Source organism: Ranitomeya imitator, chromosome 1 (assembly GCF_032444005.1).
Source record: "Ranitomeya imitator isolate aRanImi1 chromosome 1, aRanImi1.pri, whole genome shotgun sequence".
NCBI classification, from domain to species: domain Eukaryota; kingdom Metazoa; phylum Chordata; class Amphibia; order Anura; family Dendrobatidae; genus Ranitomeya; species Ranitomeya imitator.
The window spans coordinates 644,429,302-644,443,681 of NC_091282.1; the positions used below are offsets into that span (position 1 = coordinate 644,429,302).

At 48.3% G+C, this 14,380-nt stretch overlaps 1 protein-coding gene across 1 annotated transcript; it reads left to right on the plus strand.

Moving 5' to 3' along the window:
• The first annotated feature begins 56 nt into the window (after positions 1–56).
• LAMTOR2 (late endosomal/lysosomal adaptor, MAPK and MTOR activator 2) lies at positions 57–14,380 on the plus strand. The gene is made up of 4 exons (XM_069727976.1): positions 57–415; positions 3,009–3,171; positions 11,412–11,501; positions 13,243–14,380. Exons 1-4 carry the CDS (start codon positions 348–350, stop codon positions 13,297–13,299), a joined length of 378 nt encoding a protein of 125 aa, XP_069584077.1. The 5' UTR covers positions 57–347; the 3' UTR covers positions 13,300–14,380.

Here is a 14,380-nt window from a genome sequence, read left to right on the forward strand (position 1 = left end):
GAAACGTAGGAACTTCCAGAGCAAATCAAGAAGCTAGTTTTGAAACATAAAAACACAATCGAGTCCTGACACGCAGGGCCTGGACCGTTCCCAGGGCAACACACCTTTGTACCAGTTTATTACAAGCTCTAAGCTTCAAAATTATTTTATTTTAATTGGTTTATTAAGATTTTTAAAGTTTATGTTTTATGAAGTGATACTAGAGCGAAATTAAAGTGCATAAATAGAGTCTTCGAATTTCGGACTGCATTTCCCAGCATGCAATGCACGGGTGGGGAGTTTGTCTCGTCACATGACCGCTGGTACTGAGGCTGCTCGGTGTGTGGACCTGCTGCAGGAAGGATATTATGTTGCGGCCCAAAGCTCTGACCCAGGTGCTGAGCCAGGCCAACACTGGGGGCGTGCAGAGCACTCTGTGAGTATGAGCCCACCCTGCACTGTGAGTGCCACTGCTCTCTGTTATCAGCCACTTCACTAGGACCCCTCCCACTGGTCTCTTCTAGTGACACCTGGATAAATAGATCCCCTGATGGATCCCACCAGGAACGCCCCCAATACTACGACTTATCCAGATCCCACCAGGAGTGCCCCCAATACTACGACTTATCCAGATCCCACCAGGAGCGCCCCCAATACCACTAACCTATCCTGATCCCACCAGGAGTGCCCCCAATACTACGACTTATCCAGATCCCACCAGGAGCGCCCCCAATACTACGACTTATCCAGATCCCACCAGGAGGGCCCCCAATACTACGACTTATCCAGATCCCACCAGGAGCGCCCCCAATACTACGACTTATCCAGATCCCACCAGGAGCGCCCCCAATACTACGACTTATCGAGATCCCACCAGGAGCGCCCCCAATACTACGACTTATCCAGATCCCACCAGGAGCGCCCCCAATACTACGACTTATCCAGATCCCACCAGGAGCGCCCCCAATACTACGACTTATCCAGATCCCACCAGGAGTGCCCCCAATACTACGACTTATCCAGATCCCACCAGGAGTGCCCCCAATACTACGACTTATCCAGATCCCACCAGGAGTGCCCCCAATACTACGACTTATCCAGATCCCACCAGGAGTGCCCCCAATACTACGACTTATCCAGATCCCACCAGGAGTGCCCCCAATACTACGACTTATCCAGATCCCACCAGGAGCGCCCCCTATATCACCGACTTATCCAGATCCCACCAGGAGCGCCCCCAATACTACGACTTATCCAGATCCCACCAGGAGCGCCCCCAATACTACGACTTATCCAGATCCCACCAGGAGTGCCCCCTATACCACCGACGTATCCAGATTCCACCAGGAGCGCCCCCCTATACCACCGACTTATCCAGATCCCACCAGGAGCGCCCCCTATATCACGACTTATCCAGATCCCACCAGGAGCGCCCCCAATAGCACCGACCTATCCTGATCCCACCAGGACTGCCCCCTACACCACTGACTTATGCAGATCCCACCATGAGCGCCCACCCCTATATCTCCAACTTATCCAGATCCCACCAGGAGCGCCCCCTATATCACGACTTATCCAGATTCCACCAGGAGCGCCCCCCTATACCACCGACTTATCCAGATTCCACCAGGAGCGCCCCCCTATACCACCGACTTATCCAGATCCCACCAGGAGCGCCCCCTATATCACCGACTTATCCAGATCCCACCAGGAGCGCCCCCAATAGCACCGACCTATCCTGATCCCACCAGGACTGCCCCCTACACCACTGACTTATGCAGATCCCACCATGAGCGCCCCCCAATACCACTGACCTATCCAGATAATACCAGGAGTGCCCCCAATACCACCAACCTATCCGGATCCCACCAGAAGCGCAATCAATACCACTGACTTATCCGGATCCCACCAGAAGCGCCCTTATACCACCAACCAATCTGGATTCCACCAAGAGTGCCCCCAATACTACTGACCTACCCAGATCCCACCAGGAGCGCCTCTATACCACCGACTTATCCTGGTCCCACCAGGAGTGCCCCCAATACCACCAACCTATCCTGATCCCACCAGGAGTGCCCACAATACCACCAACCTATCCTGATCCCACCAGGAGTGCCCACAATACCACCAACCTATCCTGTTCCCACCAGGAGCGCCCCCAATACTACGACTTCTCCAGATCCCACCAGGAGTGCCCCCAATACTACGACTTCTGCAGATCCCACCAGGAGTGCCCCAAATAGCACCGACCTATCCTGATCCCACCAGGAGCGCCCCCAATACCACTAACCTATCCTGATCCCACCAGGAGTGCCACCAATACCACCAACCTATCCTGATTCCACCACAAGCGCCCCCAATACTATGACTTATCCGCATCCTACCATCAGCGCCCCCTATATCACCGACCTATCCAGATTCAACCACGAGCACCCCCAATACCACCGACCTATTCGGATCCCACCAGAAGCGCTCCCCGGCATAACTATTGGTTGATTGAACGTGACTTTCCCTGAATATTAAGGGTATGTTTCCACGTTCAGGAAACGCTGCGTTTTTGACGCTGCGTTGAGCCGCAGCATCAAAAACGCAGCGTTCAGTTGTTACAGCATAGTGGAGGGGATTTCATGAAATCCCGTCTCCACTGTGCATTAAAAGACGCATGCGGCAGACCCGTGAAAACGCACATGCGGCGCGTCTTTTAAGAACGCAGCATGTCCTTACATTGCAGAAACAAAGCAAGGACAATGCAGGAGACCTGCCAGTGACCTCAGGTGCAGATTTGGTCAGGATTTTACCTGCATAAAATCCTGACCAAATCCTGATGCAATCCTGAACGTGAAAACATACCCTGAGTGTCTGTTTGGGCAGGATCAGAGATAAGAGAATCAGGACAGGAAGTGTGGTGTGCGCAGGAGAATGTCTTCCCCTCCTGATTGTTCTCTTTCCCATCACTGTTCCTCCTGCGGTCCGGTGCCATTGTGGGATCTCGTCTCACGGATGTGACTGTCTCGCCTTCTTCCCCGCAGGCTCCTGAATAATGAAGGCTCTCTACTTGCGTATTCTGGCTATGGTGACACAGATGCCCGAGTTACAGCTGCTATTGCTAGCAACATTTGGGCTGCCTATGATAAAAACGGACATCAGGCATTCAACGAGGACAACCTTAAATTCATCCTTATGGACTGTATGGTGGGTATTGCTTCAGGGGCAACCCTTTAACCCCTTCACCCCCGGGCTGCTATTTCCGTTTTTGTTTTTTTGTTTTTTCCGTTTAGTTTTCTCTCCCCTTCTTCCAAGAGCCATAACTTTCTTATTTTTCTGTCCCGATAGCCGTATGAAGGCTTGATTTTTGCAGGACGAGTTGTACTTTTGAATGACAACATTTATTCTACCACATAGTGTGCTGGAAAACAAGAAAAAAAATTCCAAGTGCTTTGAAATTCCACATTTTTCATTTTTATATTTACCATGTTCATTATATAGTAAACTGACCTGGCAATATGATTTCCCAGGTCAGTACAAGTTTGCAGACACCGAACATATATAACTTATTTTTATTTAGGAACCCTGAAAACCCCCCTGAAATTTGTAAAAAAATAAATAAATAAAATTACATATATATTTTCCAGGACGTCCCTCCTGACAGCACCCTGGAGGATGTCCTCCTCCTCCTTGCCGGGACAGGAAAAACACGAGAGTTTAAAGGTCCGATCCCACCCCCAATTCCTCAGTGTTTTTTCCTGTCCCTGCATGGAGGGAAGAAGAGCTGAAAGCTTACCGAGCTCAGGGGGATCGTGCGGTCCACCAATATCCTTCCTCCTGTCAAGAGGCACAGGGTCGAAACTTCCCAAGGGGAGTTCCTCGGCCCCAAAGGCCTGGAGCAGGACAAGGTGGGAGGCTCTCGGCTCAGGACGCGTTGCCGCAAGGATAAGTTTCAAAAAACTGACCGTCACATCCAAACATAGACTAAGTGTGAACAGGTGCTGAACCTAGAGTCGCCAACTCGTATATAGTCAAGTAATTAAGGCAGCACACTGCAGCGCTAAAACATGCAAACATGAAACACGAAAATTGAACTGCATTACTGCACTAGAAATATGAAAAATGAGAGCGTTTAGCGCATAAAAATGGCCAATTTTATGTGTACCTGGTAGCCACTTTACGGCATCTCTCTTATACCAGGTCCTACACTTGCCTTTCCTTGCTGGGAATAAACGTCTCCATCTGAATGGGTACATGTGAAACCTCTTCTTAGACTAAAATTCTCTCTCTCTGTGGAGGGGTATTGAACCTGCTGTAATTAAAACACCTGTGGCTAGGAGGTGGAGTGCTCGATCAGAAGGCTAAAGAATACATTTCAAAAACCTGACCGTCACATCCAAACATAGACTAAGTGTGAACAGGTGCTGAACCTAGAGTCGCCAACTCGTATATAGTCAAGTAAATAAGGCAGCACACTGCAGCGCTAATTACAGCAGGTCCAATACCCCTCCACAGAGAGAGAGAATTTTAGTCTAAGAAGAGGTTTCACATGTACCCATTCAGATGGAGACGTTTATTCTCAGCGAGGAAAGGCAAGTGTAGGACCTGGTATAAGAGAGATGCCGTAAAGTGGCTACCAGGTACACATAAAATTGGCCATTTTTATGCGCTAAACGCTCTCATTTTTCATATTTCTAGTGCAGTAATGCAGTTCAATTTTCGTGTTTCATGTTTGCATGTTTTAGCGCTGCAGCGTGCTGTCTTATTTACTTGCCGCAAGGATAAGGACCCTGGCGTGGTGACCGTTCTTTGAAACAGCGAGAGCTCGCTGTCCCAGCGACGCTACATCCAGCGGGCGGCTTCCGGAATCCAGGCAGCGCGTCACTTCCAGTATCGGCAGTGTCGGTAACGTCACTTCCGGTGACGTATTGGAAGCGGGGAGAGCGAGCGCTCCATCAAGGGAACACATATCAGCGTGGTTGCTACTTGCAATAGCGTCCAGCGTCGTGCAGTGGTGCTTCTGGCTCCAGCTTCACATATATGGAAGGAGACATGATCGAGGATGGTGGGGTAAGTCCGCCTTGGCAGTCCACCCTCACCTCAGATAAAAACCCCAGCATGCCATCTAGCCTATTACTCCCTATCTTATGTCGTTTAGGATAAGGGAACCCCCGCTGCTCCCCCAGCCACAGCTAAAAAACCTGGCAAGGTCTCGGTGAAGTCCAGCAGATGTCCTGTGTGCCACGTAAAACTTCCAGAGTCCCATGGCAAGACTGTCTGTGCACCCTGTACTTCATGGGTCATGAAAGATGAGTAGTCATCACTGCTTTCAGAGATGAGATCCCTAATTCGGGAGGAAGTTCAGGCCTCTATGTCCAGCCTTTCACATTCACGCCCGTCCAGCCCCATCTCAGGCCGGAAGCGGGCCAGGCGGGAGAGAGACCAAGGGGAGCCGGAGTAAACTTCTGATGAAGATTCCGATGTAAGGAAGAGGGGGAACTCCCAGCAGAAAGCCAGGATTGAGCCAGAAAGTACCTTTTCCAGTCAGAAGAGACAGACGAGCTTGTCCAGGCAGTGAGGAGTACCATGCAGATTGAGGTGACCTCTAAGCCGCAGTCCAGGCAGGACTTGATGTTTGGGGGATTCGTGTCACGAAATCAGACTGTTTTCCCTATAAGTGAACATATTAAGGCCATGGTTCTAGAAGAGTGGAAGGAAGCTGAGCGCCGGCTGGTGCTATCTCGTGACTTTAAAGGTCGTTTACCATTCGACCCTGAGGAAGTCAAGTTATGGGAGGAGATCCCTAAAATTGACTTTCCTGTGGCAAAGGTCACCAAAAAGACTATTATACCTTTTGAGGACTCTTCTAACTTGCGTGACCCTATGGACAGACAAGCCGACATTCTCCTAAAGAGGGCATGGAATGCTTCCGCGGCCCTAATTAGGACAAACATAGCAGCCACTTCGGTGGCCAGATCTATGTACTTATTGATGGGTCAGTTAGAAGAGCATTTGTCCAATAAGACCTCTAGATCGGATATTCTGAGTTCCCTTCCTATTATGAAGTCGGCCATGGCATTCTTATCTGATATGACGGCGGAGTCGGTTAGATTTTCAGCCAGAAACCGTTCCCTGTCTAATGCTGCTAGGAGGGCTTTATGATTAAGGTCCTAGTCAGGAGATAATGCCTCTAAGACCAAGCTCTGCTTCATTCCATTTTCAGGTCAGAGGGTATTTGGGCCAGCGTTAGATACTATCCTTGAGTCAGCCTCTGACAAAAAGAAAGGGTTCCCTGAGGAAAAACCTAGAGGACAGAGTAGGTCCAGCAGAGGGTCATACAGGGGCTCCCGTAGCCACGGTAATAAGAGCAGAGGTTTCTTCTTTTGTCCAACCTCCAGAAATAAGACACAATGACGGCACCTGCATTGGGGGAAGGCTACGTCACTTTACAGAAAATTGGGCCCAAATCACTCGAAATCAGTGGGTTCGCAGAACTGTGTCAGAGGGATACAGCATAGAGCTTTACGCCCCTCCTCCAGAAAGGTACATCGCTCCTACCATAGTCGCAGCAGATTCTACCATGCTAATAGATTTACAGGACATGCTCAGTGCGCCAGTAATAATTCCGGTTCCGCAGTCGGAAATAGGAAGGGGGCACTATTCATCCTTATTCGCCATCACAAAACCATCGGGCAAGACTCGCACTATAATAAATCTAAAACCTTTAAATGCTTGGGTGAGATACAAAAGGTTCTGAATGGAATCTATTCGGTCAGCAGTTCATCTCATAGATCAGGATGCTGTAATTTGCACTCTCGACCTGAAGAGTGCCTACTATCAGGTCCCGGTGCATCCCTCATCACAGAATCTGTTAAGATTTGCGGTAGCTCCGCCAACCCGGACCTGCCACTACCAGTTTCAAGGCCTTCCCTTCGGACTGGCTTCGGCACCCCGTATATTCACGAAGCTGGTGTCAGAGGTGGTGGCCTTCCTGAGAAGCCAGGGCATCATAGTAATTCCATACCTGGACGACTTTCTTCTTGTGGCAAAATCAGTAGAAATCTTGAAAGATCACAAGATACGGACAAAATCAGTGTTGGAACATCTAGGCTGGGTCATAAACTAGCAGAAGTCCAACCTGTTACCAGAACACAGAAAGATCTTCCTGGGAGTGTGTCTAGACTCCAGACACAGAATATCCCACTTACCAGAGGTCAAGCAGGAGACAATTCGAGCCCGGGTTCGGTACCTTCTAGAACATCGAATTTCCATAAGGATCGCGATGAAAGTACTAGGCCTAATGACGGCATGCATACCATGTGTCAGATGGGCACAGTCACCCTCAAGACCCCTCCAGAGACGGATTCTGTCTATTTGGGATCGCCGCCAATCTTCACTAGATGCTCCCTTGAGGCTATCAGGACCAGTACGGAGATCTCTCCACTGGTGGACACAGAGAACCTAAGGGTGGGCGTATTATGGTCCACCTCCCCCTACGTAGTGGTCACTACAGACGCCAGCGCATGGGGCTGGGGAGCTCATCTACAGGGCAGAATCCTCCAGGGCGAGTGGCCAGCAAACATCAGAGACAGATCCTCCAACTTCAAAGAACTATATGCCATATGGGAGGCCTTAAGACGAAATCGGCTCATGCTCTCAAATCGTCATGTCAGAATATTTTCAGACAACGGTCTTGTTCTTGAAACATCAGGGAGGCCCGAGATATCGATCACTGCAGGATCTAGCAGAAACAATTTTCAGCTGGGTAGAAAATACAGTTCTATCCATAACGGCAATCCACCTGGAAGGTTCTCAGAATGTGATAGCAGATTACCTGAACAGATGGCGAGTGTGTCCACCAGAGTGGGAGCTGAACCAGAATATCTTCCTGAAGTTATGTCATCAGTGGGGAACCCCCAGTATAGACTTATTCGCAAACAGAAGAAACTCGAAGGTCTCAAAATTCTTCTCTCTGAACCCCTTGGATCTTCCAGACGGGATAGATGCCTTGAGCCAAAAGTTGGTGGAACCTCTCTCGTATGCATTTCCACCCCTGGCATTGATTCCAGCTGTTCTGCGGAAGATCAAGGAGGACCAAGCAAAGGTCATTCTGATCATCCCATACCGGCCAAGAAGAAGCTGGTTCCCTCTACTGGGGGGCCTTAGCGATCAAGAACCCAATCGAGCTGCCTCTGTGGGGGGGGGGGGGGGGGATGTCATTCACCAGGGTCCAGTATACCATCCGAACCCAGGAAAGCTCCATCTTTCAGCTTAGATCCTGAAAGTGACATCTTGAAGGCAAAAGGCTTATCAGATCAGGTCATAGCCACGATCCAGGCTTGTAGAAAACCTGTAACATCAGCAATTTACCTAAAGGTTTGGAAACGATTCTGTCTGGAGGGTGGCAGGTCCGACGTTGTGACAGGCTCTCCGGACATGCCCGGTATCTTAAACTTCCTTCAAAAAGGATTCAACAAGGGTCTTAGACCCAGCACCTTAAAGGTGCAGGTTTCTGCACTAAGCTCTTTCTTAGACTATCCTTTAGCATCTCACCCATGGATAGTAAGGTTCATTCGGGCTACCCAGAGAATGCGTCCCACCATTAGGCAGTTCTCTCCATCTTGGGACCTTAACTTAGTCCTCAGGTCCTTGTGTAGAGGTACTTATGCTCTGGGTGATGACATGCCTATATCAATTCGCACACGAAAAACTGCGTTTCTAGTGGCGATCACCACTGCCAAGAGGGTTGGGGAAATCCAAGCCCTATGTACCAGAGACCCTTATCTTCAGATCAGGGATGATAGCTTAATCCTGAAACTAGATCCTGCATTCATACCAAAGGTTGGCTCTGCTAAGGGTACCGTCACACTATAACATTTCGATCGCTACGACGGTACGATTCGTGACGTTCCAGCGATATCGTTACGATATCGCTGTGTCTGACACGCAGCAGCGATCAGGGATCCTGCTGAGAATCGTACGTCGTAGCAGATCGTTTAGAACTTTCTTTCATCGCTGGATCTCCCGCTGTCATCGCTAGATCGGTGTGTGTGACACCGATCTAGCGATCTAGCGATGCGATCCAGCGATGCGTTCGCTTGTAACCAGGGTAAACATCGGGTAACTAAGCGCAGGACCGCGCTTAGTTACCCGATGTTTACCCTGGTTACAAGCGTTAAACTAAAAAAAAACAAACAGCACATACTTACATTCTGGTGTCCATCAGGTCCCTTGCCGTCTGCTTCCCGCACTGTGACTGCCGGCCGTAAAGTGAAAGCAGAGCACAGCGGCTGTGCTTTCACTTTCACTTTACGGCCGGCAGTCACTGAGTGCGGGAACCAGACTGCAAGGGACCTGACGGACACCAGATGTAAGTATGTGCTGTTTTTTTTTTTTTTTAGTTTAACGCTTGTAACCAGGGTAAACATCGGGTAACTAAGCGCGGTCCTGCGCTTAGTTACCCGATGTTTACCCTGGTTACCCAGGGACCTCGGCATCGTTGGTCGCTGGAGAGCTGTCTGTGTGACAGCTCCCCAGCGACCACACTACGATTTACCTACGATCACGGCCAGGTCATATCGCTGGTCGTGATCGTAGGTAAATCGTATAGTGTGACGGTACCCTAAGAATAGATATCAGGAGATACTGCTTCCATCCTTCTGTAACATTCCTTCCAACGCGAAGGAGAAAGCCCTCCACTCGCTGGATGTCAGACAGGCGATTATCTGGAAGCTACAAGTACTTAGTGTATACACCCAAACCTCTTTATTCTTTTTGGGTGTAATAACGGGAAAAAAGGCCTCTAAGGTCTCAATTTCGCGTTTGATCACAACAGTAATCTCAGATGCCTACTAGTCTGATGGGATTTCCCCTCCAGTAGGTTTACGTGCCCACTCTACAAGTGGCGTTTCTGCTTCCTGGGCTGAGCGGGCAGGAGCATCATTAGAACAGATCTGTAGGGCTGCGACATGGGCCAGCTTCTTCCTGTATTGAGCAGTGACATGGTACCGCTCATTACAGTAATGAATATGCGGCTCCACCCCTATGGGTCGGAGGGGTCCAAATGGCCCCATAAGATGCTCCATACAGACATTTGCCCGATGTAATGCTGCACAAATGCTGATTATGGCCCCATAAGATGCTCCATACAGACATTTGCCCCATATAATGCTGCTCAAATGCTGATTATGGCCCCATAAGATGCTCCATAGAGATATTTGCCCGATATAATGCTGCACAAATGCTGATTATGGCCCCATAAGATGCTCCATAGAGACATTTGCCCGATATAATGCTGCACAAATGCGGATTATGGCCCCATAAGATGCTCCATAGAGACATTTGCCCGATATAATGCTGCACAAATGCTGATTATGGCCTCATAAGATGCTCCATAGAGATATTTGCCCCATATAATGCTGCACAAATGCTGATTATGGCCCCATAAGATGCTCCATACAGACATTTGCCCCATACAATGCTGCACAAACGCTGATTATGGCCCCATAAGATGCTCCATACAGACATTTGCCCCATATAATGCTGCGCAAATGCTGATTATGGCTCCATAAGATGCTCCATACAGAAATTTGCCCCATATAATGCGGCACAAATGCTGATTATGGCCCCATAAGATGCTCCATAGAGATATTTGCCCCATATGCTGTTGCTGCGATTAAAAAAAAAAAAAAAAAATCACATACTCGTCTCTCATCGCTCAGGCCCCCAGCACTTGCTATAGTCACCTGTGCCCATTCCACCGCTGGGCGCCGCTCCGTCTTCCGCGTCCTCTGCACTGACTGTTCAGGCAGAGGGCGGCGCGCATACTAATCGTGTCATCGCGCCCTCTGACCTGAGCGTCATTGCAGAGGACGCGGAAGACGGAGTGGCGCCGACGGTGGAATGTGGGACAGATGAATATGCCCCCGTTATACTCACGTGCTCCTGGCATGGTCCCTGCACGTCCCTGGTTCACCTGGCACCGGCAGCTTCTTGTATTGAGCGGTCACATGGTACCGCTCATTACAGTAATGAATATGCGGCTCCACCCCTATGGGAGTGGAATGGGGTCCATATTCATTACTGTAATGAGCGGTACCATGTGACCGCTCAATACAGGAAGAAGCTGTCAGCCCGGAGAACCAGGGACGTGCAGGGACCGCGCCAGGAGCAGGTGAGTATTATTACACAGCTGCTGCTCCCCCTCCACTGCCGACCCCTGGGAATGACTCGAATATAAGCTGAGAGGGGCAATTTCCGCCTAAAATAAAATGGGCTGAAATTCTCGGCTTATACTCGAGTATATAAGGTACCGTAATTACTTTTTGAGCCACGCTCCCAAGGTAAAGACCATACAAAGTCTCTGCTCATTAGTTAAGAGACTGGTTTTCTTCATAATGCTCTCCACACTCTCCTGTACCCTCGCGTTTTCCTGTTTCTCCCCCCAGGAAGGTCGCGTGGCAATTACAAGAGTGTCCAACCTGCTGCTGTGCATGTATGCCAAGGAGACTGTCGGATTTGGCATGTTGAAAGCCAAGGTGAGTGAATGTCTTTACTTCTGCCCTAAGCTGCAGTCGCTGCAGGCACTGGACACCATCCACGATGGAAATACAGGTGCATCTCACAAAATTAGAATATCATCAAAAAATTAATTTATTTCAGTTTTTCAATACAAAAAGTGAATCTCCTATATTATATAGAGTCATTACAAACGGAGTGATCTATTTCAAGTGTTAATTTCTGTTAATGTTGATGATTATGGCTTACAGCCAATGAAAACCCAAAAGTCATTATCTCAGGAAATTAGAATAATTAACAAAACGCACCTGCAAAGGCTTCCTAAGCATCTAAAAAGGTCTCTTAGTCTGTGTCAGCAGCTCCACAATCATGGGGAAGACTCCTGACTTGACAATGTCCAGAAGGCAGTCGACACACTCCACAAGGAGGGTAAGCAACAAAAGGTCATTGCTAAAGAAGCTGGCTGTTCACAGAGTGCTGTATCCAAGAATATTAATGGGAAGCTGAGTAGAAGGAAAAAGTGTGGTAAAAAAAAAAAAGGTGCACAGGCAACCGGAATAACCGCAGCCTTGGAAGGATTATTAAGAAAAGGACATTCAAAAATTTGAGGGAGATTCACAAGGAGTGGACTGCTGCTGGAGTCATTGCTTCAAGAGCCACCAGACACAGATGTATCCAGGACATGGGCTACAATTGTCACATTCCTTGTGTCAAGCCACTCATGACCTATGGACAACGCCAGAAGCATCTTACCTGGGCCAAGGAGAAAAAGAACTGGACTGTTGCTCAGTGGTCCAGGGTGTTGTTTTCAGATGAAAGTAAATGTTGCATTTCATTTGGAAATCAAGGTCCCAGAGTCTGGAGGAAGAGTGGAGAGGCCACAATCCAAGCTGCTTCAGGTCTAGTGTGAAGTTTCCACAATCAGTGATGGTTTGGGCAGCCATGTCATCTGCTGGTGTAGGTCCACTGTGTTTTATCAAGACCAAAATCAGCACAGCCGTCTACCAGGAAATATTAGAGCACTTCATGCTTCCCTCTGCCGACAAGCTTTTTGGAGATGGAAATTTCATTCTCCAGCAGGACTTGGCCCCTGTCCACACTGCCAAAAGTACCAATACCTGGTTTACAAACAACAGTATCACTGTGCTTGAGTGGCCAGAAAACTCACCTGACCTTAACCCCATAGCGAACCTATGGGGTATTGTCAAGAGGAAGATGAGACACCAGACCCAACAATGCAGACGAGCTGAAGACTGCTATCACAGTAACCTGGGCTTCCATAACACCTCAGCAGTGCCACAGGCTGATCACCTCCATTAATGCGGTAATTGATGTAAAAGGCACCCCGACCAAGTATTGAGTGCAATTACTGAACATACATTTCCGCTGGCCAACATTTCGGAAAATCATTTTTCCAGCTGGTGTTATAAATAATGACTTTTGGGTTTTCATTGGCTGTAAGCCATAATCATCAACATTAACAGTAAGAAACACTTGAAATAGATCACTGTTTGTAATGACTCTATATAATATACGAGTTTCACTTTTTGTATTGAAGAACTGAAATAAATTCACTTTTTGATAATATTCTAATTTTGTGAGAAGCACCTGTATATGTCGTGGGGTATGAAGGCTCTCCCATGCTTTACACTGCGGCACTGTTAGGCACCAATGTGTAAAAGTGGGTGAGCGAGTCCCTGCTGTGCATAGAGGGGACTTTAATAAAGGAGCTGTCCATTAACCGCTGTGTTGTTTTTCCAGGCCCAGGCTTTGGTGCAGTACCTCGAGGAGCCCCTGAACCAGGTTTCTGCTTGCTGAGCAACTCTGGATCCACATGGACTGATATCCCCCCATTGACACCTATGAAGGCAAGCTCCATCCCCGATGCCGGTGTGTGCAGAACTACCCCTGATCCTACCGTATTGTTATTATTTTCTCTGTTTTCCGATGTCTGAATTTCAATGAAGGCGAAATGCAGCTGATTAAAGGATGCTCAGATTTTTTTTTTTTAGTATCTAAGAAATATCACCGTGGCATATAAGGCCCTAATTGTGGGATGATATAGGCTAACCCCTATTTTTAGGGTTAATGTGGTGAGATTCCAGCAGTGTTGTTATTGGCCACAAGGTGGCAGCAGACACCTGCACAATATTCATAGCGACCACTATGCAGACTGAGTCCCCCAATCATTGATCCCCTGATCTACGCTGACTACATCCAAGGGGTGTTTATCTGAGAAAATCAGTGCCAGCCACTAAATCAGTACTTCGGTTGGATACTGCCATAATGGTTATAGATTTGTCCTTGGGTTGTGACAGAGGAAGTTTAAAGGTCGTACAAAATCCAAGTAATGTTCTAGTCAGAGCATTTTTTTATTTCCTGCTTGCCATATGCCGCCTCACCACTAGGTGGACCCCTTATGAATCACAGCTAATGATGTACAGCTGCGCATACTGGCTCTGGGGGTCTCAGATGTCAGACCCCAACAATCTACAAATTATAAATCACCCGAAGAATAGGTTAGAACTTATAATATAAATGGACGCCCCTTTAATAGTAGTATTGCCCCCTTAAAGGTATAGTCTTTAAGAAATGGCATCAAAAGTTAGACATGTCTGATTAGTGGGGTCCTGACCTTTAAGACTTCGACAGAAGGCTCTGAAAATCAGGGAATGCTGGGAGATTTCAGCCCTCTTAGCTACAGAATTGTGAATACAGCTTTGGAGCCCAAGGTCAGCACTGTTAAGACTTTTTTCCATATGTAAATGGACACTCCCTTTAAGACCCTTTACCTCCGTATCTGGTCCTGGTTGCTGTCTGGAGCCATCACCTTTGGCCCCTCTTGTATCTGTCAACTTGTCGCTTCTAGTGAACCAAATAAAGTTTACACCGTCCTCCA

Excerpts from the sequence above, each read along its gene's own strand:
- LAMTOR2 (XM_069727976.1), top strand. The coding sequence starts at position 348 with ATGTTGCGGCCCAAAGCTCTGACCCAGGTGCTGAGCCAGGCCAACACT. Across the intron at positions 416-3,008 it reads GGGGGCGTGCAGAGCACTCT|GCTCCTGAATAATGAAGGCT; the intron begins GTGAGTATGAGC and ends TCTTCCCCGCAG. Across the intron at positions 3,172-11,411 it reads TCATCCTTATGGACTGTATG|GAAGGTCGCGTGGCAATTAC; the intron begins GTGGGTATTGCT and ends TTCTCCCCCCAG.